Source organism: Symphodus melops, assembly GCF_947650265.1.
Source record: "Symphodus melops genome assembly, chromosome: 1".
NCBI classification, from domain to species: domain Eukaryota; kingdom Metazoa; phylum Chordata; class Actinopteri; order Labriformes; family Labridae; genus Symphodus; species Symphodus melops.
In genome coordinates this window covers 41086928-41113250 of record NC_136691.1, presented here as the reverse complement: position 1 = coordinate 41113250, position 26323 = coordinate 41086928, and the positions used below count along the sequence as shown (strand labels likewise).

Sequence of the window (26323 nt, the reverse complement as noted above, 5' to 3'; positions counted from 1 at the left end):
CATGTTGCTTTTATTGTATGGCCCGCTCACTACAAGAAGCTTTTCGTTAGCGTGTCATGAGCCAGCCGGGTAGCATTATAAGAAATTACTTTTCTGCATGGTTCACCTCATTGTCTTGTGAAACCAAGTTCTTATGCAAATTTATATATATATATATATATATATATGATAGTTTGTTGAGAGATAAAGTTGTTTCTTTTACATTTATTTGACTAAAAAAATATTAAACTATTTTTAGGGCTGGTAGTAATAAAATAATGCATTTTTTTTTATGTACAGTTACAGTTAAAGAAAAACTACAATGTGTCCCTCTAAATCGCATTCTAAATTAAATACATGGTGTTAGTAGATTGATTGGGGGTGGGGGGTGGAATCCAGTTCTAGAAATGAAACGCAGAAGAGAACATCTGTATTAACCGGAGCAGCTGCTGTGCTACTGTGTCTTTAAATCTCCCTTCCAGTCCGTTGCCCCGGTAACCCGGAAGCTTCATGCGCTTCATGCTCAGCCCTGCTTCGAGTCCTTCCTGTTTTAGAAATTACAAGGAAGCAGTAGCTACTGGACAGTCGCATGAACTGATGGTGGTGCGTGAGTCGAACAAAAAGCATGTATGCATCTCATGTAAACAGCTGTTCCTCTCTGAAACCCGGGTGTCGTTTGAAACAAGCATGAATATCCTCCTGTGCCTTAAACGTTTCCTCTGGCTCTGTGCAGAGTGATAGGACATGTTCCGAGAGTTGTTTTGAAGTGAACGAAACATGACACAGGTCGTTGACTGTCGATGACACAAACACAGCGTAGTCTGAGGTTTGTTTAGCGGTAAATGTGAGTGTTTTGGCGCCAGTGGCGGCGTTTCAAACAATATTTTAGCTGACTGTGTTTGCATAATTAATTCAGTTGTTGCACGTGTGCAAAGTTCAAGCTTTCGTAATAACTCTTCCGTGTGTTATTGTAGTGTATACAGTCACTGTTTGTGTCGTTCACTGAGCTGTAAGCTTGCAGCCTGTATAGCAGTGCAACATTCAACAGTTCACTGTTAGTGTTGAGGCTGACTGCCAGTTTACAGGTGCAAAAGCTTTGAGGCAGTTTCGTTTTTGGTCGCTTGTCAATAAAGAAGAGATTAAATCTGTGACAGTTTAAGACAGGGTATTACATAACCAGAGCTTTCACTTCTTTTATTTTCTGTCCCAGGCTGTAACACAGTGATCGTTGGAAGGAGAGGACCCATGCTCTCTTGTTTTTGTGCTGCCACACCAGCCCTGTACATATTGTGGATCACTATGGCTCAGATAGTAGGTCAAGAGGAGAAGACTACTGCCCTCAAAGGTAACATTAAATGACGACTGAATAACAGAATATCTAGGTGGTGGTGCTCTAACTTGGAATATGCAGTAACATCATGTCCATATTAACTTATCTTTTTAATGATTACTACATTATTTGCACATGCTGACTTTAATATCCTTCAAATAAAAAGGCATTTCATTATTAACTTTAATTTCTACTTCATTGCTGTGAAACTGGATCTTGAATCGTCCTACAAAATTGTGCCATTTAAAACGTATTTCACACATGAACAGTGGTCTTTTCTTTTATTAAAAACAGGCAATCTCTGCCACAAAAAAATATTTAACAATTTGGTCCTACATTTCTGATAGATGGTAACCAATGAAACAACTAATGTTGATCTGACTGTTGTTGGAGGACAACCAAACAATCGGCAAATGTTAGCCTGATGTACTGTATTCTGTAGAAGTTTTTGCTACCTAATGAGTGGATGACTCTGGGCACAGGTGACATGGAAGTTAAACTTTGTTCATTTGCATATAATACTTAATTTTGATACCAAGATGCTTAAAAATTGGCTAAGTTTACCTTTAAAGAGGATATAAACCCCTTTTTCGCCTTTTCAAACAGTCACCTGTGGTCTAAATGGAACATCGTTGTTGTGCTTTGGTCAAACTATAATATGAATCAAGCACCAGAAGAGGTGCCCCTGACAGACTGGGGATGGAGTCAATGGGGGGAGTGAGCAGGGGAGGGTTTTTAAAAAAAAAAACTAGAATCCAACTTGTGATGTCACAAGTTGAGATAATGGGGAAAGTTGTTGTACGATTGTAAGACTTTTTTGGGTTTGTAGACACTCAAGTTACCCAAATGTTCAAAAACTGCTGTATAAGTGGATTTAAAAAAAATATTATGTCCCTTTAAGGACTTCCTGGGTCTTGACCTGAAGGTTAATCTCATGTTTCTAATGACAAACACATTGATGCAGGTGTTGTTCCTATTTGGTCAGGAAATTACAATTACATTAAATTGGTAAATTGCATTATAAAAATGTGAAATTCATCACTATTGCCTAACATGCTTAAATAGGAAGTACAAACACTTCCCTGAACTCTAAAGTCCTATATATTTTCGCAAAATGACATTTCACAAGATACCTTGAACAAACTTGCCCAAGGGGGTTCACATAGTCATCCTAATCTCAGTGTCTGTATGTTCTAGATATGTTGAAGATCTCAGCTTTTGCTCTGCATGTTGTTTGTCAAAGGGTGTGGCCGTGGTGTGCAATCACACTTTGATGTCTCGTCGCACCAATTTTTAACCTTTCCAAAATGCCTCCCCATAGAGTTTTTTTTTGTCCTACATGCATGACAATTTTTTTGTGTGTTAACCATGTCAGGACCTAAAAAAATCCTCTTCCAGCCATCTTTAAACCCTTACAGGAAGTCTGCCATATTTCTTTGAATGCAAGAAAAACGGCTCAAATTTGCATTTCACAGGTTACCTATTTGAACATATTTCCCCGAGGCACCCTTTATTCCATCATCACAAACTTATTGTCGGTCAGTTCTAGACATATTGGCGATCCAAAGTTATGTGAAACCAAGATTCTACATAAAAGGGCGTGGCCTTGGTGAAGTATCAAACTTTAACTTTCACAAAAAAATCAAACAGTAAGCTTGGCCACATCTCACTTTTGCACTCATGCAGTTGCAACACACCCCGACATGCACCTGATGCTTTGGACCCTTCATCACTGCTTGCAGTTTTAATTTGGTTCTTATTATTTCAACTCGCTGAGCCACTCCAGGAGGATGAAAAGCTTTTAGTGTAAAAAGTAGGAAGGACACAAAACTATTGCTTCATAACTTGAACAAATGTGAAGGCTTTGTTAATCGATAATATATAGATGATGTTGCTGCATATTCTTCAATTATAATGTTTTGATTGAGATCATGACATGACTTTTCTTTTGCTTTGACATTCTTTTGCTGTCATCACTCTTTCTCATCAGATTTGCTGTCAAGAATAGACTTAGATGAACTCATGAAGAAAGATGAACCCCCTTTCACGTTCCCGAAAACACTGCAGGAGTTTGAATATGCATTCAATGACTGTAAGTACACAATTGAGTTTTCAAAGCATAACCTCACCTTTTTAATGCATTAAAAACAGACCTACGTTTCCCTAAGTTTCAGCCTAAATAAACTGAATGCTATAGTCTCACTTCGTCTGACAAACTGCTTTAGATCTAAACTGATCCTGGTGTTCCTTCATTGAATAAGGATGACTTGAGATGCACACTCTTATGCCTGGTTCGCACGGCAGGATTTTAAAATTGTCGGCCGATTTCCCAAACTTTAGAGACCACACACATCGATAAATAATCAGAGGTTTTACAGTTTTGGTCTTACAGTGTGTGGCGTGTAGCCACACGGCAACATCAACACACATGAACCGATCTCACTCGTGAACGTCCCCCGATCGGACGGGAAATCTCGCAAAACCTCTCAAGATCAAACGGTGAGTTGTTTTTGTTTTGCTCCCGGTGTTTTCTCGCCACTGCGTCACCTCGCTTTCTGATTGGCTACGCGTCACAGTCAACAGGCTCATGAAATCGGGCCAAAACAATCCAATATGTTGAATATCCCCAATTTGAGATCGGAGTGTTCCCGACATTCTTCCAACCAGACTAGATCAGTTTTAACACGCCATACACGTCTGGATTATTTTGAAAGATTATCTCCTGATGATCGGGGTGTCTTTAAGATTATCCGAACGGGAGAATAGGGGCCAAAATCGGCATAATTATCCTGCCGTGTGAACCAGGCATTAGTGTATGAACTTCTCTTTCAGCATCTGAAATTTCTCAAGGAAAGATTTTGCCACTATTTATCAGAGTTGTTAGCAAAGATTGACTGGGTACGTGAAGTTAATGTGCACTGGACAGCTCAAAAACACATTGACAGCACAGGAGGAGGAGTAAAGATCAAAAACGTCCGAGTCTGAAAAACATTTTGGATATTATTGGAGAAGGGATTTCCAATCGTTCCCGGTACTGCAATTGAAATTGTACTGTCCTTCTCCACGACACATTTGTGTAACTGTACAGAGAGCGACTGAAGGCGGCTGTTTAGCTCCATGTCTGCCTCTCATCACTCCTCGCCAGAGAAGGAAAGATGTGTGCATCGTTCCAGGGTAAAGTTTCACACTGATAGCAAGCCAGCTGTGCATTGTTGTATAACTCCGAGCGAATCTTTGTTGTGTGTAAGATGGCTGTCAGAGGGACGCAGAATGTTTGATTTATATTAATACACTCAGAATGGAGTGACTCGAGATTCTGCACATTTTTAAACGGTGACAGAAAAAAAAAGGGTTGAGAAACAGTGGGCTAACTATCCTGTATTTAAAAAAGAAAACACTTGAATGGAAAGCAGTACGATGATTTTGCTTCCTTTTATTTCCCCTCTAATGGCCTTCTATGTCAACTTCATGACAGCAGAGCTGGAGCCATGGAGACAGGTTGAGTCATCTGATATAAAAAGTGACTTTTGCTCTTAACCATGACAAACACACAACAATTTATAGTCTATCAAATGTAAAGTCTAAACAACATGTTTCCTTAAGAGCGACAAACCACCTGTCCCTCCAGATTATTCCTGGGACCACTGGAAGGTTCCGGACTCCCTTTTTGATAACACCTGTATTTATAAATGTAGATTCCGTTTCTTTCAGTCATCTCCAACAAATCTTGATAGCAAATGTAGAGTTAGTGCTATTTGATTGAACACTGGTACTTGCTCCTCTTGGCTCATGGGTCCATTTACACTGCCTGTATGTGTTCTCTCTCACCTTCGGTCTCTTTTCTCCCTCCCTTTGTTTTTGCTGAATTTAAGATGTAAACCTGTAATCTGTATCTGACTAGGATCTGTGTGCGTGCGCGCATGTCAATTATGAGGGAGAGAAGGTAGTAGAGCTGGAGCAAAATGTGGTGTGGGTCCCAGAGATATAAAAGCAATTTTAGACTTCCCCTGTCTGCTTTTGATGAAACCAGGTGGACAGAAGGAAGAAGCTGAGGAGGCTTGAAAAGGTTTAGATTTTGTCTGTTAGAATACTTCCATAGCATATCTCTCTCTCTCTCTCTCTCTCTCTCTCTCTCTCTCTCTCTCTCTCTCTCTCTCTCTCTCTCTCTCTCCCCCTCTCTCTCTCTCCCTCCCTCTCTCCCTCCTCTGTCAGTGTCTCTGCTGGCTGTCTGGCTGGCTGAGTGGGGGACATGTTGTGTACTCTACGGCCCGTCAGTAACCTACTCAGCCTTGCCCTCCGCCTGACGGAGCATTTGCATAACCTCGCTGTGCCTAAGAACAGAGACACAGAGACTAACCCCCCACCCGCCACCATGCCAACACCGACACACTCACCCTACCCCACTCTCAAGTCCCTGCTCAGTCTCCCATGGAGGAAGGAACACAGTCAGAGACTCTTCATCCTTTCTCTCTTACCTTTCTGCTCTTCATTCTCTTTTTCTTTCACTCTCTGTATCTCTCTATTTCTGCCCTCTCTCTCTCTCTCTCTCTCTCTCTCTCTCTCTCTCTCTCTCTCTCTCTTAAACACACACACATTTACTCATCTGTATGTCTTGTCAATTTCCACTCAGGTCTGTTTCTCAAGGATAGCATTTCACACTCCCTCTGGCCCTCGGGTATTTCTATAGCTACACCCAAGCTACCTTTTGCCCGAGACAGGTGGAACAAAAATGTTAATTTGACCATGTAATGATGTGAATACAGACGAGGCTGTGTACAATAGTTTGCAGGTATCTTAATCACTGAAGATGATGGCTTCATCTTGCTAGCCCTCCAGTTTTCCATTACTGGAAATCCAAGGTTATGTACACCTAATTAAGCGGCCAAATTGAGAACAGAATGCTAATTATGACAGAAAAGAGGAGAAAAGTTGAGAAAACGTTATTCCTCTGAGAGGATGTGTTGGGGGAGGCAATGGAGCTGATCACCCCCCCAGCTCATATTCAAACACACATACACACATGTTGCCCGCTCCTGCCTGCACGCGCACACCCCTTTCCTACAGTAGGATTTCATTATAGCTCCTCTCTTCCTTCTCTTAGGCAGTAGAGTGTTTAGATCCTCATCCCTGCATGAATGTATAATTGATTTCCTTCAAGGTACTTTTTGTGCGCACTGCTTTATCCTTACTTTTCACTCGTCTCCTGCTCAACCTCTGCAGGCACAAGTCTGCTTTTTAATGCAACATGATGACAAACCTCGATTCCTGATTGCAGGTTGTCGAACAACTTTCCATAAAAGCAAATACTGGATACGCAGTTAGTTAGCACTGAAAGATTTATCATATTGATAGAGGGGCAAAAATGGTGGCAATTTAGAAAGAGATGAAAAAGTGGTTTTGCATTCTTTATCTTGCAAAGGTATTATATTTATTTATATCCTAGATGGCTTTTTTCACATTCTGCAATAATTGAGAAAGTATGAGAGCCCCCTGGCTATTTGGGTTAAGTATGTGTACTTTTCGGTGGTTTAGCTCTTACAGATGCTGCAGTCATAAAGGTCAAAATTAAATTTAACACTCTTTAGTGTTTTATTGTGTTGTAATGTCAACCCCAGGATCGATGGGCTCATTGCTAAGGTATAAACACAGAGGTTGCACAGACGCACAAGGGGTAATTGGTATTAAAAAAAAAAAGTAGTACCATTTCTGAACAACATTTTCCCGTCTTATGATAGTTTTGAATCCAATAAAACCTGGATATGAAACAAACTTCTCTGTTTGCCTTGATTTACAATAAATCACAAAAAAAATGTTCCAAAGAGCTTTTGTTTCTCCACAGTCAGTCGTGTGTTGTAATCGCAATCATAACATTTTAGAGAAAAAAAAAGACACACATACTGTTTGAGTTGCACCTGGTCCTCCTGGCTGGAGCTGCTTCTCCGTTGTTGTGTGTTTGTGTGTGTGTGTGTGCGTGTGCGTGTGCGTGTGCGTGTGTGTGTGCGTGCGCGTGCGTGTGCGTGTGTGTGTGTGCTAGTTAGGGTGTTTGGCTGATACCCAAACAGTCAGCAACCTCAAAGGAATTGCAAGGAGCAGTTGTCTTGGTGGCTAATGTGTGCCAGGCTACATCTCTCACACACACACACACACACACACACACACACACACACACACACACACACACACACACACACACCAACGCCAACGCGCTGCCTTTCCCACACCTTCTTTAGTCTCCTTCTTTAGGTTCTTGGAAGTTCCAGGTGAAATGGCAGGGACAGGCTTGTGGCCTACTGCCAGAATGATCAGGGAAGAAGCAGTTTTACAGAGTTTAAGAGGAAGGGGAGATGATTAGTGATGGAAAAGAGGGATAGAGGGACAACTTTTTTTTTTTTTTGGCCATACCAGCTGTCCAGCCCTGGCCTACCAGACTACCCAGAAGCATGTTAGAGTCGTGACCGGGAGAATGCTGCTGCATCCACAGGCCTGTTTACCTGCCAGATGGGGGGGCTGGGGGTTGAGGGAGGGAGGATTTGAAAAAAAGCAAAGGGACAAATAGAGAAAGAAAGAGAGCAAAATGGAAGATAAGCAATAAAAAAAACAAAACCCTACTGGACAGCTTAGTTTGTCAGATAGAAATGACCTTGCATGTTTCTTCAGAAGTAGTGATCTCTCACCCTCACTCACATCAGTATTGATAACAGATGTGTGTTTTGCTTACAGTTTCTCTTTTTTCACAGATGGCCAGCTCAGACATATAAAAACAGGAGAGCCCTTCGTATTCAACGCCAGGGAGGACCTCCACCGCTGGAATCAGAAACGATATGAAGCTCTCGGGGAGGTAAAAGCAATGTACCTTTTTTAAGGAATATTAAATATATATCAGGGAAGCCTTGTTCAGCAAACTTGTCCACAGCTTTTTGGCCTGTAAAAAAGGGATGTAACAATCTAAATATAATATTGAACCTTCTCACTGAGACTAAAAAAACATCCACCAGGAAGGTGTAGAACTGGAAGAGTTGTTTTCTTTCAAAGTCAAATATAGAAATCATTTTGGAATAAAATAAGTTGCTTTTTCGTAGCCCTTTGCTGTTCCTGTAAAATTGCCAAAAACTCACAAGAACAGAATACCAAATTGACACTCCAAAAGCCAGAGCTGTAAGAACCCAACAGAAAACTGAGGACCGTAGGCTGACTGTGTTGTTGCACACCTGCTCTATTATTAGTATTTATATAGTATAGTATTTATTTATTTTTGGTAACATGACATTTCAAAAAATGTGCCTTCGTTGTTGATTCTGTGAAGAGTTAGCATGACAAGTTTCTAACATTAACTTCATTATAATGGTGTGAGGCAGATGAAGTTGGCTTTTTAGATATATTGCATAGACACTGAAAGCTACTCAGTCTGTGGCATTTTAAGGATTTCTTTCCCCACATACCCCAAAGGGGGTGGGGGGGGGGGGGCACGCACGCGCACGCGCACACATGTTTGCAAACTGCAACACCATCGATCAAATCACACTTCACTGTAAAGTTCACCTCTAACTTACTTCAGTAGTACAACCAACTGCAGTATCCATTAATATAATGAGACAATGTTCTTTTGTAATCAGTTTTTTTTTTATTTGCATCCCCTGCTATGTTGCTTTTAATTGCGTTCAGTCTTTGAAGTTCAAAGCAAAGTGATAGAGCCGTTTGTGGGATTACCTGTGTGTTTTATTATTTCTAATGCAGGTATACAGTCGCTCCTTTGAGAGTCAGCCTTCTGTGAAGGCTTTATTTCCCCTCTCTTCTTTTGCCTGCTAAGGCACTATCTTCCAGCATCTAAAAAGACTTCAGGAGCAAACATTTGGTTGCATGCAAACAGAGGCCCTGAAAGAACACACAGACATTTAAACTAGAACTGGGGAAATCCAAGGGGGGGCAAACATTTGAAGCATACAAAAAAAAATCATCAAGCAGGATTTATGCAAATATTATTCACAAACTGTGATTAAAAAAATGGACAGTATTTCCTTAAGACAAGAAAAAGGGAAACTGTGTCGATCAGTGCTGATAGGCGCTCGTGTTAAGAGGACAGATACTGTGTTGACTGTGTTGCAGGAGACTCACTGGTGGAGAAGAAAGGAGCACTACCTGAATAAGCATTATTACCCGTCTGTTGTTTTAGGCCACAGATGATATAAGAAAATGAATATCCTACCTTGTACGGCTTTGCAAGTGCAGATGCATTGTTTGTACTGGTGATAAATATGCTCCTTTATAAATAGACACTACTGAATAGAATACCCTTGATAGTAAAGAGGGTTATTCTGCTTAGTCAGCCTTCGTATATTATAGTATAGTATAGTATTTCACACAAACATACCAAGCTGATCACTCCTGGGTTTGCTGGCCAACAAATGATTTGTTTGTTCATCTGATCTATTGTTTATCTCTTTCCTCTCCTTCTTGTCTTCATCAGGCAGGAAGAGATTCTTTGTATGTCATTAGGGTAAAAGTGGAGTAAATTTCTACTCAAGCATTATGGGCCCCCAGACCACTACAGAGCTCCCCACATGTTTCTCCTCCCTTCACCTCCTCCCTTCCTCTCTAGGACTGAGTGGACTTCTTCAAACTATCCTGCGTCTCACATCCTTTTTGTACATATCCCTGAATGGAAAGATAATTCATGACAACTCTGGACTGCACGACCCATAATGAAATAAATACAGAGTTGTCTGCGACTGCACCATGCGACTCTGCAGAATCAATAAAGTGCACAGACTTACTAAAACATGGTAATGCTTGTGCTATGAAAATGATGGCTACCTGTTGGAAATATTTGGATGCTACTCCTTAAGATGATTGCAAGAGTGTAATGGACTTTGGATTTAACTCAGCCAACTTTAACCCTGGACATCCAAAGGGGGGGACACAGTCACCAGTGACATTCTACCTTCGCTTAAATTGTCAAAGGTGATTTTATGTTATGGAGCAAATTCACTTTAGGTGCTATGGTCGATGAGAAAATACACATTTAACTCAACAAACTAACAGTCACATCCATCGCATTCTATGATAAACTGGATTTATTTGCAATGAGTTTTCAGAAGTTTAAAAAAAAAAAAAAAACAGTTCTGATTTTTAGCAACTGGATGTTATGTGAGAGTATGTCAAGTATCTTATATCAGTACTACTATTTCCATTCCAAACAAAGGACATCTGTCTGATATCAGTTAGTCAGGAGAACAGGTAGACCCACCTCATTTGTAGCTCACCATATGTCTCTACTTCCTTCTAATTTGCATACTGCCTTGTTTGGCTGTAACTTTGGCCCTGAGTCTATTCTTGACTTCCTTCTCCTATTTAATGATTTAACCAAGCAATGTAACATGTTTTCAAAAAAGGGTGGATTGTAGATCAGATTTGATATAAAACAGCCACAGTCTGTGTTAAAGAAAAATGGCAAATCATTGTTAATAGTGGTTATTATGGTAAGCACAACATGTTGGATCATATTCTGCAAAAGTCAGAAATAATTTTAAAGTTTAAAATTCAAAAAGATTTAATAAGCAATAGTTAGTAGAGTGAACAAATAATGTTTGGATGTACTACATTTAAAGACGACAAAAGAAGCCAGAAATCTTTGTTGTAGTCGATAAAATCCACATAATGTAAAGAATGAAGTTATCCCTCTGTCACACATGAGGTAATTAAAGGACGTCTCTTTCAGGAGGAGTCACAAAGCTTATCCATGTCTTCATTTTAAGTAGACTCAACTCTTCTGATGCTGGCAGGCTGATTCAGAAAGCTCATGGAGATCCTCTCAATAGAAGTTTCTCTATCATTTCCTCTATGTCAAATCATTTACTGTTGATCAGAGTTGTAAAGATTCATCGTGAGGCAGCTACAAATCGTTTCAAAGGTGTCAAGGTTCGAATCGGTTCACTAAAAAAAATTAATTGCAGGACTATCAGCAGCAGCTGTAGAGCACAGGTGCTTGGTTGTAATAAGCAGGTGTTATCATCGCAGTTGAAGCGTTTTTAAAATAAAAGAAAATAAAAGAGTTCAGAAGATAACCGATGAGACCAAAACTGTGGGCAAATATTACAACGAGACAGAAAACTTCATAAATAGCACAACCAACATGATGCAATTTTTAATCAACAGCACAGTGAGAAGCGTCAATCACATCCCGCTTCTCTCAAAATAAATCGTATCGTGAACTCAGTATCTTGAGTTGGCTGAATCGTTACATCCCTACAGTTGATTCATAAAGCACCATTTGGGAATAATCAAATTCCACTCGGATCATCTTGGCTTGGCGTGCCTGCTGTTTCTGAAGTCAAAACTAAACACAGACGCAGCTTTCAGTTTTCAGCTCTACTAACCTGTTATAAACTCTTTGGAGATGTGTTGTCGTCTCTGACTGGAGCCACTTAAGTGAATCCGCTATATTATCTTCCCTGGCATAGTTTGTATTATACATACTTTTGTCAGTTGTCTTGGTTGCTTTGTCTCTGTCCATCTCTCTGTCCCTTCTTTCTTTCTACCTCTCTGTGGCTCTACATCCTCACAGTCCTCTGTGTGTGTGTGTGTGTGTGTGTGTGTGTGTGTGTGTGTGTGTGTGTGTGTGTGTGTGTGTGTGTGTGTGTGTGTGTGTGTGTGTGTGTGTGTGTGTGTGTGTGTGTGTGTGTGTGTGTGTGTGTGTGTGTGTGTGTGTGTGTGTGTGTGAGAGGGCTATGGGGCGGCGGCTGTATTGTCAGACACATCACAGCACCAGATGTCCAATTTGCACTTCAGCCTTGTCTGAATGGGGGGACGGACAGAAAGGGGAGGATGAGGGTGTTGGTGTGATGGCCTCCAAGCAAAAAAAAAAAAAAAAAAGAGAGAGAGAGATGTGACCAAATCTGGCACAAGAGCAGGGGATTAATTTTTTTGTAGTCTTCAGTTTTTATCCCTCAAAAGTAAACAGTTTCCAATATACATAAGTCATAATTTATCTATTTGTTAAGAGAATTATAAATTTGGTCTTGAAAGGTTTAAACCATACACTTTGTTTGAACTACTTGGGCTGCCACTATATTTTAGTATAAGTGTAAGTAGAAAGCAAACTTGGCACGTGGGCTGTGCCTCACTGAGAAACTTGAAATCCTGGCATAGTTACTCAAACACCTTGTTATGAACTATTAGGACGGAACTGTTTCAATGTAATATGAGGTTCTTTAGGGCAGTGGTTCTCGACTGGTGGCTAGGGACCCAGAGGTGGGTCATGGAGCTATTTTCAGGGGGTCGCGAATATGTAGACTACCTGGGGAAAAAAAAAAAAAACGTGTGTGAAAGATGTCTCTTTGTTTGTTCAGTTCAGTTTCTTGCTTCTGTCACATGACTTGTCCCAACTGATATCCAAACTACAGCGTTTTTCAGTAAATAAATCTGGGTTGTCCTGAGGCAAGAGGAGTTGAGAACCACTGATTTAAGTTATTCTGCTATTATTTCCTTCAGAGTAAGTTTGTAACTTTTTATAATTTCATTTGTATGTATCTCTGTGCAGTTTGAAGCTGCAGCATTAGCAAAGAAAAATATTTCTCTTGTTTGTGCAGAAATAGGAAAAATATCACTTTTGTTGTGACTAGACTCTTCAAGTACTTTCTTAAAGGATTTTCCCATAAGCCTAAGTTTATAAATAGTTATATTGGTCTAATGTGTTTTGTGTGTGTAGAGTTTTCTCTCTTTCTTTTGTATTCTGATCTGACATATTTAATAATAATCAAAATCAACAGCAAAAGTGCAAAGACATTTTCCATCCTTTTTTTTCTGACTTCTATGGTTGTGAGTGTACTAATGCTGTGCAGGCTATCTGAACAGTGTTGAAGATGCAGCAGGGTCACCTCAGTCTGTGTAGGTGTCAGTTGTAGTCTAATTCCTGTGATTGGGTGATGAATCTCTCTGATAGAAGACAAGCATAGGGTCTGGCCCAGATGGAGCTCTATTAAGCTGTTAATAAATGAGGATTCTTCTCTGCTCTGCCTGCATCTGTGGGATGGAAGACACTCACACATTTGTAAACACACACACACACAGTCAGAATATTATAATGAAGCAAAGCTAGCCAGATGGCTGAATTAGAAAACCGTCTCTCTCTCTCTTTTTCTTTCTGTCTCTTCATTCCCCCCCTCTCTCTCTCTTTTTGTTTCTCATACTCTAAACTGTCTCTCTGTTATCTTTTCTTCTTCTTCTGTCTCCCTCTGTTTCCTCATAATGGATGCTTGATGTTGTCATTTCAGTGACCAGCTGGCCAACGGTGCAGCTCTGCTGAAGCGCTCTTGAGCAAAACACTGAGGAGAAGGGAATAGAATATTAATGAAACATTAGTAGCTTATTATTGAAAAAAATATAAATTTATTGTACATAATATTACACTGTAATATATTACATTATATTGCAATTTAAATGATTTCACATGTTGTGTTTTTTGCACTTTTTTTTCTGCAGCAGGAAGACATGCTGTATACTCTTAAGGCATTTAGACTGACAACTCTAATTAATGATGGGATATTGAACTTCCTCAAGTCTAATAAATTACTTTATAAGTGATGGAGCAGTCATGTTGTGGGAACCCCATAGAGAGGCCTCCATACTGTACTTAAAGAATCAGAAGGCCCCATACCAGTCGTGGACCATTCGGTTTGGAATCTAATGGGATCTCTCTATAGAGTGACTATAAATGACAGCTGTCTGCCTGGAGTCACTGACTGCCATCATGTCTCCAGTCCCAAAACACTTAAACACTGCTGCTACAGCGTCTGCTCAGAGCATATAGGAGGAAACAGACACAGTCAGACAAAAGTGGTTTCAGGGAGTAGCTGAGGTGGATTTGAGGTGATGAAAGAGAAGTGAATTGGACAAGGGGGGGGGTTGTTTTTTTGTTTGTTTTGTTGTTGTTGTTTTTTTTTTGGGGGGGGGGGAGGGGGGGGGGGGGGGCGCTGGTAGTTACAGTGCTGGCATCTGTCGCTACTGCCGTCACCCAAGGTGGTGTACAGTACTTTGCTTTGAATTAGACCTCCGCCGACTTCTCAGTTAACACCTGAGGAGGTCATTACGATGCCATTAGTGGGAGGAGTGCAGGGAGGGAGCGACACAGAGAGATGGATCGCTGTGTGCGTGTAAACAGTCGGTCTGTGTCTGAGAACTTTCTCTTCCCCTTGAGAGTCCCTCACTCCTCTGACAGAAGAGTAACACAGAGCTCATGGGAATTACCACTTCTCTCTCTCTCTCTCTCTTTGTTTCCCACGTGGACTGACAGATCACAAATGCACAACAATAGGCTCTATTTTAAAACCACTTTTTGTTGGTACACAAGGCTGACTTAAAATAAACAACCTTTTTATTGCTTCGTGCTCTCTCTCATTTTCACACTGTCTTTCTGAGTGCACTTTGCTGTTGTTGTTGCCATTGTTGTGCTGCATTGTTCGGGGGGGATTTTCTTTTTTTTCCCCCCTTTCTTCTTCATCTCGTCTATTCTCTGGAGAAGAAAGAACACTTTCCTGGGTGCAGCCAGTGATACAGCGAGGGACAGCTCTTTCAGTTTCATTATACAAACTGCTTTGATGCCTCTTCTTCCTCTCTGGTTTCTATGGCTAAGTGGCTTTTGGAAGGGGTCTCTGGACTGCAGAGACAAGAGGTGTGTGTGACTGAACATGTGTTTCTTTATATATGCCGCTGCCTTGAGTCTACGTGTGCTCATTGCTGACACTGAGATAAACAAGTGTGGCTCTATTGGCCGCAACCGGTTTCAAATTACATCATTTAAGAGCCTTACAAGGCCTCAAAAACAGCTTTGCAACTTTGACTGGATGTATCCAGAGGCTTTTTGGAAGTATTTTGTTTCTATTAATTAATTGATTGCTTAGTTTTTGGGGTTTTTGTGATTTTTTCAAATTTTTAAATTTAAATTTTTGCTTAGTGAACTATCGGCATCTGGCCTGAAACTAGTCTAACAGACCATTTAATCTATCTCCATAAAATGTACGCTGACCCTGATAAACATCAGGTCATCATCCCGGCATCTCTCCGGGCTCTTTTTATCTCATTAGTTCTCTTCCTTCTTTGTAATTACCTCATTTCCTTTTGTTGCTGTTGACTAGCCTATTACAGTATTTCACTATTTTCATTCCTGCCTTCCTCTATTCCCTTACTCCTGTTCCTCATCTCTTCGTCACCCCCCTCCTCTTAATCTTTCCTCGTCTTCCTGTCCTGAATGTGCCCAGGAAAGATGATCTCCTTGACGCCTTGGTGAGCCAGTGAGCCAAACCAGGCATGACTGTTGCAATCAGTGCAGGAGCACAAACTCATGCACACACATTAACCGATGTGCACAAATAACGTGGGCGGCATATGTCCGTCATGAGGAGGTGAAAGACGTATCAAGTTGCAGCCACAAAAGTCTTCATTAAGACCATGACTTGGTGTGAGATTGAGAGTGATGAGGGGATTGTTATGGGGATGGCCAGGTGTTTGAAGAAAGTTGATGTGACAGCCCACCAATCTGAAGGAGTGTTTTCAAGACCCACGTCTTTTACTGTTTGCTTCGCTCGTCCATCCTCTCAGCTGTTCACTGCAGCGGGAGCTGGCACCAACCTCTGGCTCCCAGGGATTACCTCTCCTCCCTCTCCCTTCTTGTCTTCTCTCCTTCCTCCTGCTGAGCCCTCCTTTAAGTCCCTTCCTTCCTCTCTGATCCTGCTCTACTTGCTTCATCGCCACAATGCTTCCTCTCTACACAAACAAAGCGCAGACAGCGCTGACCTCACCGCAGAAGATCTATTTCAGACTCTCCCACGTCTGCTCTCACTGTCACGAAGGAAACACTAGTGTTTGAGGCTTGACCGTCATCCGGATGTCCTCGCTTCTTTACTACAGTAGATGGCTCCAAAAGGGACAGCTGTAAACTGTCAGTCAGGGTCATTGTCTTTGGAGGTTTGATGTCCTCTCTTAGACTTTGTCCCCCAGTTTTCATGACACTAAATAAATTCACACTTCATGCCATACAGTTGCAGCGCTATCTATTCGTATAGATGACAGTTTAAATTGGTTATAGATAAGACATTATGTTCATAAAACCCTTTGATTTAAATATAGTTGTTATCGTTGTCCCTTCCCCCTGCCTTCCCTTCCTTTATTTGCCGAAACCACTACTTATGCTCATCCTACCGTCTGATGTGGCGATGCAGCCACTCAGCTGCTTCCTGCAGGCGTTTCATTAAAGCACTAATAACACATTGGTAATTAGGTGACAAAGAGCCTTTTCTTATGGTGCTGATCAGCTGCAGAGACATAGAACTCAGAGGCCCACACATAAAGAGGTTAGCTCTGACTGTGTGTGTGTGTGTGTGTGTGTTTAAGATATTAAGCCAATCCCTTTTTGTCGCTACACTTTTTTCCCCTTCCTGTTAAATGGAGCTATTTGTTAAGATTATGATTTTGCTTCCTAAAAAGTTGACCAGCGTTCAATATAAGCTATAAGATGAATACAGATGTACACACAGCGTATAAACAAGCTCGCGAGCTTCTTTATGATCAGCTGTTTCCTCGTGTGAGTGGAAATGCGTTTACACAGAGAAAGTCTTGCGTTCTTTCTACATTTCCGTCTCTCTCCTCATTCCATATCAGTGGGTTTTTCGAGCCACCTGAGGCACTGAACAAATAACGTAGTGCAAATGAAATTTCCTGAGAGGCTTATTGATGTCATTAAACACTAGCATACTGAAGCCCCAAATCATTTTAGTCTTCATCAGACCGGCTGACATTTTAGTGAATTAACTGTTGGTGGGTTGGGCTGAGGTGGAGATGTTTGAGCTCTCCTCGTGTTTTCCCTCCTTCAGCGGGTCAACATGTAGAATCGATGGTCTAATTTGGTCGTCTGCTGGCCTTTGATTGTCTGTCATAAGGCCGATATGTGTCTAGCCTGTAATGCTTTTCTTGCGTGTTGTTTTCAAAGCGCTACATTAACTTAGCATTGACTTTCTTTTGGCATAAAAAGTGTGTGGCGATATGATTATCAGAAGAATTCCCCTTTGACTAAATAGCAGAAGGTTTCAAGGTGAAAAGGCCAACGTATGCTAAAAGAATGTAGAGTTAGAAATGCACAATTTCATCCTTCTGTACAGTTGACATTTTAAAACTCGGTCATACAGACGTTCGTGTGTGCATAAAATCAAATAATCCCATCAGTTTGTTTCAAATTTAGTTTCAGTCTGTTTTATTTTTGCTCTGGTGAAGTTTGTCTGTGATGACAGAGATTTGCTCTCTTTTCTGACTAACTTTAAGAAATGCTGTGCTTCCAGTGTTAGTGACGCTTTCTTTCTTTTTAGGAATAGCTACAGCATGGAAATACCGTGTTGTTGTTTTGTAGCTTTATTGCTGCCGTCAGAAACGCATAGTGCCGTCTTTTAAAACATGATCTACTGTTTTAGTTCCCCAAAGTCCTCTAGTGCTTGTGAATGTGTTGCTGTAAAGGCTGTCGATGTAGTTTGAGGTTTTAGAGTTTCTAATACTGGAGTTTGTGCAGATCATTTTTAATGATGCCTTCTTTTTACATATTTCTACTTCCCTGTAATCATTAAATCAAAGTAAACCAAACTTCCCACAGCTCTGAGTGTCATGTCGTTCTGCTTATCTTGACACTTATTCCACGAAGTCTGACGCTTCAAAAGTTACACAAAGGGAAATATATTAGAGCTATACAGCTTCACGCTTGCTCTTCCTGTGGTCCATAAAACCATCATCTTATGTCAGAACGTGTACAGGACAGTGAGTCTGTCCTAGCATTAATTAATGACACAGCATCACAGCAATAACAACGCGGCTCGCAGCAGTGGTCACATGCTTCTTTCTGTACTATCACAACTTGTCTGTCTTTCTCTCACAACCCATCAAACATCAAAATCTGTCCCGCAGTGCTCTTCTCTCGTTTCTCAGCTGAGCACGGCAGGAGGAGGAGGAGAAAAAAAAAAGGCAGAAAAAAATAAGAAAAATGGAAAAGAAAGTTGTTAATGTCACTGAACCATGAAAGGCTTGGCCCCAGGTTGGAATGATTCGGTATACAAGGTTCTTTAGTGCTGTGGCTGCAGGGATAAACATAACTTACATCAGCCCTCCACTTGTACAGGAGATTTCCTCTCCTTACAACCTCAACACTCTTAACTGCACTGTTATTCACACACACACACACACACACACACACACACACACACACACACACACACACACACACACACACACATACACACATACATACAAACACACATGCAGTATGATCCGGACCCTTTCATGTAGCTCACACACACACACACACACACACCAGAGGGCAAACGAGGGTTTTGAATAGTATTTTTTATTCCGTTTGTAAGCATGACAGACGATGCTGTTGCTTGTTCACACACACACACACACACACACACACACACACACACACACACACACACACATACATACACACACATACATACACACACACACACACACACACACACACACACACACACACACACACACACACACACAGTTTAGTCTGCTTTTGTTGGATTGATTTGTATCAACAGGAGTGTATAAATATTCGTGTATTAGACTGTACTATAAATGTAATGTTTGACTGTGTCTTTGTTCTGTGTCTTTTTTTCTCTCTCCAGATCATCACTCAGTATGTTTACGAGCTGTTGGAGAAAAAGTGCAACATGACTAAAGAAATCCTGCCAGTAAGTACTCTGAGTGAAAGGAGGCATTTTCCCTCTTTGATAATGCCCTTGAAGATTAAAGCGAGTATTAAAAATGAAAATTGACGTAAATTCTTTGGCTTCAGAGTGTGATTATAATATTGAGTGTCCTGTTTAAAAAAAAAAAAAAAGGAAAGAAAAGGGGGATTGTGAGGAGTCAGCTCTGCTCATTCTCCACCATTCTTTGTCTCTCTATCTCACTCACTCCCTCTCTTTCTTTTACTCGCATCCTTTGTGCAAAAGTGTCTCCTCAACAAATTAACTGTATTGTGACGTGTCATTTCAAAGGCGCAGAGGCACAGCATGCCGATGCTTAATCTGTTTTGCATTCAGTTGCACTGAAGGGGACTTTCTACTGCGCCGTCGTGGAGTTATTCTTTGCCCAGCTCATCCCGGCTCAGAGCACACACTTGATCCCTTTTATTTGTGCTCGGAGGCATGTTTGTCTCTTTTTGCCCCCCTTTACCCCTTCATCCCTGCTCTCTTCCCTTTATAAAAGTTGTGATCATTTTTCAGGTTGCGTTTATAGCGATGTTATGCAGCGCTGGTGTTTAGGAGCTGAGCAGAGTTAGCCCCAGCACTAACAGTGTCCATAAATCACATAGCCAGGGACTCACTGCCTTTCATTAGACCCCATACACTTTTACTGGTTTATCTGCGTGGCCTATTTATCTCATTATTCCTCTGGAAAATTGCTCTGTTCTGCTTTTCTGCTCCCCACTCGCCTGTGTGTATCCTGCAAGCAAATGTGTGTGTGTGTGTGTTACTGGTGGGTCCGTCCACCTGCATGGCATTGAACTTGTGACCTCAGATTTTAAGAAGATTAACCACAGCCAAGTACAGGGCGAGGGAATGAGGGAGCACAAGAGAATAAAGGGTAAGATTTTCTCCCTCTCTCGGCTCTCTTTGTCTGCTTGGATTAAGTTCTTGCAGCTGCCACCCATGGCTTTTATGGACAGTGTTTGTCTCTGTAGAGATTCTTCCAGCCATACTTGGGAGGGATGCATAGACGGTGTGGACGCAATGTGCGCACACAAACACACACACACACACACACACACACACACACACACACACACACACACCAAAAGACACACACTCCTAGCCTCTCTGTCAGTCTGTATTCCTCTCGGCCTTAGTTTTAATCACATTAAGGCTGTTTTCTATTCATAATCATTGACGGTAGTGAACTGATGTATGACTTTTTAACTACCAAGGCTACAGATGAGAATGTAGTTACTTCTCACACTTCTGAACTGCTTTCTTCATTAGGAGGAAATTCAGTGAAGCAGAAATCAAAGCTTTTGCATTAAGCCGATTTTCTTTGTATTTTGATGAAGTTCAATGATGCAAAAGCAAATACAATCATATTCAAAACATTTTTTAGCAGTTGAACCACTAAAAGAACATTGACTGGGACAGTTTACGTTTCCCTTTTAAAATTGATTGTTATAACAAGTGTTTTCCTGATTCTTTAGGTTGATGCTACAGACGATGAACCCACCAGTTTTATCTACCTGAGCCCTGATGCCTTGTCCAACCCATCCAAGCTGCTGTTGCTGATCCAGGGCAGCGGCGTGGTGCGGGCAGGTCAGTGGGCCCGCAGACTCATCATCAACCAGGACCTGGACTCAGGGACACAGATCCCCTTCATCAACAGAGCCATGCAGGTAGGGGACAAAACAAAAGAAGTTCAAGCTTACGGCGTTAGATGTTGACCTGATTTTCTGATCTTTGATCCAACATGTTTGTTTTCATGTTTTGTGAAGAGGGACATGTCTGCTGAGGGCACCGAGGACAAAAAAATCACGTTTTCTTTTCGGCTGGTTTTTTTCCCCTTTCTTATATTTTCCCTGTGACACATCCTTGGCTTCAATATGTTTGTTTGTTTGTGTTCCTTAAAAAAAAAAAAGATGTTCCTTCTCATTCAGTTTTCCTTTCCTGTGACACATCTCTGGTATGAAGACATTTTTTTTGGCCACATGCATTGTGCTCATAATGTGCTCTTTGGTACCACAGTAATTCACCCAAGGGGCATTGCAAGTGTGACAAACAGTGTTTCTACAAAAGGCAGGTTTGAGTATTTGGGGCTGTGGAAAACATTCTACTGATGAGTGTTATGGTATTTTGTTTTTTTCTTGTAATTGACTGGAGGTTGGAATGTGGAATTGTGGGTAATTTGATGTTGCTTTGCATTTTCATTGTTTACACTCTGGATGTTCTGGATGGACCAAATTCAGTTTAAGGTCATTGTAAGATTAACACAAGTGAAGGGTTGGAAGGAAACGTCATCCCTTAGTCATATACCATTTATGTGATGCTGAGCAGTTTCTGCCCCTCTAAGCATCATTTCCATACAGAGTCACACAACAGGCTGACTTTCATTCACAGGTGCCATACTCCTCAGTAGAACTACTATCATTCCAGTTCTTTCACCAGTCTTGAGACTTATATTGTCTTGTTAGTGAAATCTAGCACATGATGATTGTTACACAGGAAAACATTCATGCATCCTTGATTCATGATTCCCATACTGCCCTGTGAATTCACAGGCACTGAGCACTGAGAGAGAGGGTGAGATAATGTAATGTGCAATATAGATTAGTTTTTCTTTCCCCACCCTATGATCACACACACAAGTGTATACATCTGTGTGTCAGCAAGCACATGCTTGTCTTATTATTTTCATCCCCATCCCTGTGTTCATTTGTCATCCTGACCAAAGCTACCTGTGTAATTTCATCGCCCCGCTGTTTAAATTGACTTTGGGGAGATCCCCCCCCCCCCCCCCCCACACACACACACACACACACACACACACTCCTTCATTTTGTCCATCTGAATGCAGTAAAGACTTTCACTGCTGTGTAAAGTCTTCTCCTGCGGTGTGCAACACCAGGAGAGGTTTGGGTTGTGTGTGTGTGTGTGTGTCCTGTGTTGTTTAACAGATGATCCGGCTTTCCCAAGACTTTGAATTATAGTCACCTTGGCTGCTATTTCAGCTGGATAAGGGTTGTGCTGCAGAGAGCCGAAGTGACAGCTTCGATATAGAGAACACGGTGTGTGTAGTGCGAGTGTTGCTCATTCATCATAGTAAACAAGAAATCGCGTTCTCACACCCTGACAAATCATCATCCAGGCATTTACAGCACACGGGCCGTCTACTCTGTGTGTGCAGTGGAGAGACAGGCAGGGACATTTACAGTCAATTCATGCCTACTGTCTGCATCTATTACGGGAATGTTTGAGGTTTATTATGTCATACCATCAGGTTTGTGAGGATGTGTAGTTTAGTCCTTAGACAGTTAGAGCAACCGTACAATCTGAAGCACAATGTAGAGAGATTGAATTTGGGCCGTTGTTAGTAAAACGGTATTCATTCTTTACCTTAATGTATATACTCTTATAGCAACACGTGATAAAACATGTTTGATGAATGACCCTCACAGAAAGATGACAGCTCTATGATACAGCAAATACAGTAGGTCTAATCCAGCATAATTTTTTGATGGGACTAGGGATGTAAAGATTAATCGTGAGGCAGTTAAAATCGATTCAAAGGTGTCAAGGTTCGAATTGCTTCTCTAAAAAATATACAACAAGACAGAGAACTTCAGAAATGGCACAACCAACATGATGCAATATTTAATCGACAGCACAGTGAGAAGCTTCAATCACATCCCGCTTCTCTCAAAATAAATGAGACAATCGTATCGTGAACTGAATCGCAATGTGAATGTTGAGCCTGTGCAATGTTGTCGGCCAGTAGGTTTTTTTTCATTAGATCCCTCACAAGCGAAGAAGAATGAGCTAATCTGTGAAATTAATATCACTAGCATGACAACAGCATGAAGTTTACAACCATTGTAGTTATACGGTAAAGTATTTTCAGCGAATACTTATGAGTGATTACAAGACTGGTCAATGAGAAAAAACCCTCAAAAATTGAGTTAGAGAGCCGACATCTATTCAATAGTACACACTAAATTATCTAATTTCTCTTGGCATACATATATATATATATATATATATATATATAAATAAATGTATGTATTTGCTTTAGTATATGAGCTATTGACTCTGGCACAATGACAAAAACTCAATATTTTGAATTCAAATTTTCAGTTAAGTGTTATGACTGGTCGAATGTGGACTTTTCCATTAAACTCTCTAATGCTTAAACGAGGTTCTATTTTCCAAAAAAAAAAAAAAATGTTTTCTGGCTAGAATCTGTTGCCCCTGGTGCAACTCGTGTGAAGTTTCTCATGGGAAGTTGATTGGAAATTCTAAGCCTGCAGCAAAGGGTCAAATGGAGTGTGTTCAGAAAATAAGGGGGGGGGGGGGGGTGGCTTTGCAAAACATTAACAAGCAAACAGACACACCACAGATATTACATTTCATTCGACTCTGTACTTCTGTAGTTTGTGTGTGTGTGTGTGTGTGTGTGTGTGTATGGTTTTGCACATCCGTGTGTCACAGCACCACTCTGAAAGTCTTAGCCATGTTCCGTGGAACTTTGAGTCAGCTCCTCCCTCCTGAAAAATGATCTGATCGTGCTCGTTAATCTGGCCCCCCCACACACTACACATGGACATATGCAAACATGATAGCAGGGTGAAACCTAGGCGACCTTAATGACACCTCTTCATCTGCTCTCTTCCTGCCTTAACCACCATGCGCCACTTTTTTTTTTACTGCTTTTTGCCCAAGAAGGTCCAAAACATTGTTTCTACAGTAGGTAAATCTTTATGGTGACATAGGGTTAAGAGATTTTTGCATTATATGTGCAGGTCTTCTGCATGTTGTCTTCACTTGCAGCACATGGAAGTTAGGCTGTTCCCACAGCCTTGTGGTAAAGTGACAGGTGAGCGTAGGATGCTCCACCAACAACCAGAGAGGAAAAGGGGGTTCACTAGAAGGAGAGGGATGCAGAAAGTAAGAAGAGTTATGATTGGTTGGAAGAGGACAGGAAGGTAAAAAAATAAATAAAAAAAAGTGGGGTACAGGAAAGATTGAAGCAGGGAGAGAGAAATGAGAGAAGGATGAGGGAGTGACTGCAAATGGGGAGGGACTGGAAGAGGAGAGACGGGAGTTTAGAGGGAAAGAGAATCGGCAGAAGGCAGGCTTCTGACAGCTCCACTACTGGGAGAGGGCCTCTTAATGACAGCTTATTCCTTCATGATTTCAATTCCTGACAGTCGACAGGTCTGCTTGTTGCATCATGGCAGCTGTATCATTACCTTCTGGCCCTGTCACTGCTCTGCATCCTGAGACTGAGATGGTGGAGGTGGAGGGTGGGCGCCATGGGGTTTGGAGGGACTGAGGGAGGGGGAAGAGAGAGAGAGAGTGTAAAATGTGGGGTTACAGTCAGAATAATTGAGTAAGGAGGGAATTTTGGAAGGTGGGATCGTAACTTTTGGTTGCAGTTGGAGTAAAGAGTTGGACTTAAAACTTGTGGAAGTTTGTGAACGCATGAATACTGTGGCGATGCCCCCGTGTTTTTTTTTCTTTCACGCCTTTAAATGGGTTCAAAATTGGTCCCATGGGAGTTCTCCTGCAGACAGCATTAGTTTTCTTCTGACTTTAAATTGCTCCTTTTTCCAGGGTAAACTGGTTGTTTCCAGATGGTCAAAAGTCTTAAGCTTAATTTAACCATTATTAATTCAATTGCATTCTGTGCTGTTTTTTTTCATTTAAAATCTATTCATTTATAAAGAATAAGATTGCAATACAAAACACATTTATAGCCCCCCATAATATCTCCCAATTGTATGCATCCCTCTCCTTACAGTAAGTCAAGTTTGAGACTTGAGACCCATTGAGAGAAAAAGAAGGCGTGTTGTTTTCAATGTTAAGCTGAAACAGGCAACAATCAAGACGAAGATAAACAAAGCCTAATGTTAACTCTCAGTTTGTTCAATGCTGCTTCCTGTGTGTTGGAACTTACTGCTCGTGTTGTGTCATGACCCTGTTTGGTTTGAAGATCTCTCTCTGTCTCTCTCCTATCCCCCTTCTACCTCCTCTTCCTTTCTCATTAGTTCATCTAATTTCCCCCAAGCGATGAATTAACCTGTGTGTGTGTGTGTGTGTGTGTGTGTGTGTGTGTGTGTGTGTGTGTGTGTGTGTGTGTGTGTGTGTGTGTGTGTGTGTGTGTGTGTGTGTGTGTGTGTGTGTGTGTGTGAGTGTGGATGTGGGTGTGTGTGTTTATGTTTATGTCTGTTTGTACCCAACTAATAACATCTTATGTACAGCGTGCGTAGAGCCTATGTGGAGGCATCAGGTGGTTACAAAAACCAGACGGCTACCATTCAAACCCAGCCAGTCAGATTTAGACAGGGGACAGCCCCAGTCTTGAGGGTGTGTGTGTGTGTGTGTGTGTGTGTGTGTGTGTGTGTGTGTGTGTGTGTGTGCGTGTGCGTGTGCATGTGTATGTAAGGGTCAAAAGATGCTCCGCCTATACCGTGGCCTTGTAATTGCTGCCCTGCTAGCAATCTCTCTCTCTCTCTCTTTCTTTCTTCTCCTCTCTCTCTCACACACACACACACACACACACACACACACACACACACACACACACACACACACACACACACAGGTATATGTGCACCTCCAGGTGGGAAGGTCCCAGCACATCCTGCAGCTCAGATCAATGCACTTGACACTTTCAAAGGCGGGTGTGGGGCCTAGACTTGCTCTGGGGTTAAACCTCTTTTAAATAGCATCCCACGGGAAGGCAGCTGTCAATAACCCACCATAATTACCGGGGCCAGGCCCGCCAAAGGCTCGGCTGTGCAGGCCAAATTAAAAATTGATCAGAGGCAGTGAAAACATTATTTTGTGGTGGTATTCCCTGTCCTAACAGCACACTGCTGCCGTATGTGAAATCTCATCAAGTGAGGTCCAAGCCAGATATCTAGAGACCTATTTATCTATCTGTGTGCCCCCCATGGTCCACATCCACAATGTAGTACTGTCCCTGTTGTAAACATATTATTTGCATATTAAGTGTCTTTCAGTGTTCACACCAGTGTGTGTGTGTGTGTGTGTGTGTGTATGTGTGTCAGTGTGTGTGTGTGTGTGTGTGTGTGTGTGTGTGTGTGTGTGAGGGGGGGGGGGGGCATACAGTATGAGCATCAGCTGAGTGTTATCTGCTCCAGGTAATTTTACATCATCCCCTATCAGTGAGCTTTGTGTGTTTCTGTGTGTACATGGTATGTGTGTGTGTGTGTGTGTGTTTGTTTGTAAACCTTGTAGCAGTATA

At 41.5% G+C, this 26323-nt stretch overlaps 1 protein-coding gene across 3 annotated transcripts in view; it reads left to right on the top strand.

Annotated features, from left to right (window-relative positions):
• Positions 1–476: 476 nt before the first annotated feature.
• arb2a (ARB2 cotranscriptional regulator A) overlaps positions 477–26323 on the top strand; it is a 142636-nt gene continuing 116789 nt past the window's right edge. Inside the window, exons 1-6 of one of the 3 annotated variants that reach the window (XM_079347473.1) lie at positions 477–582; positions 1190–1324; positions 3300–3401; positions 8047–8147; positions 18979–19044; positions 20541–20732. In XM_079347473.1, coding sequence (XP_079203599.1) covers positions 1225–1324; positions 3300–3401; positions 8047–8147; positions 18979–19044; positions 20541–20732 — 561 coding nt within the window. In that variant the 5' untranslated portion in view covers positions 477–582; positions 1190–1224. Of the gene's footprint in view, positions 607–641; positions 806–1189; positions 1325–3299; positions 3402–8046; positions 8148–18978; positions 19045–20540; positions 20733–26323 lie in introns of those variants that run through there. The other 2 variants (XM_079347472.1, XM_079347474.1) reach the window with 2 other exon arrangements.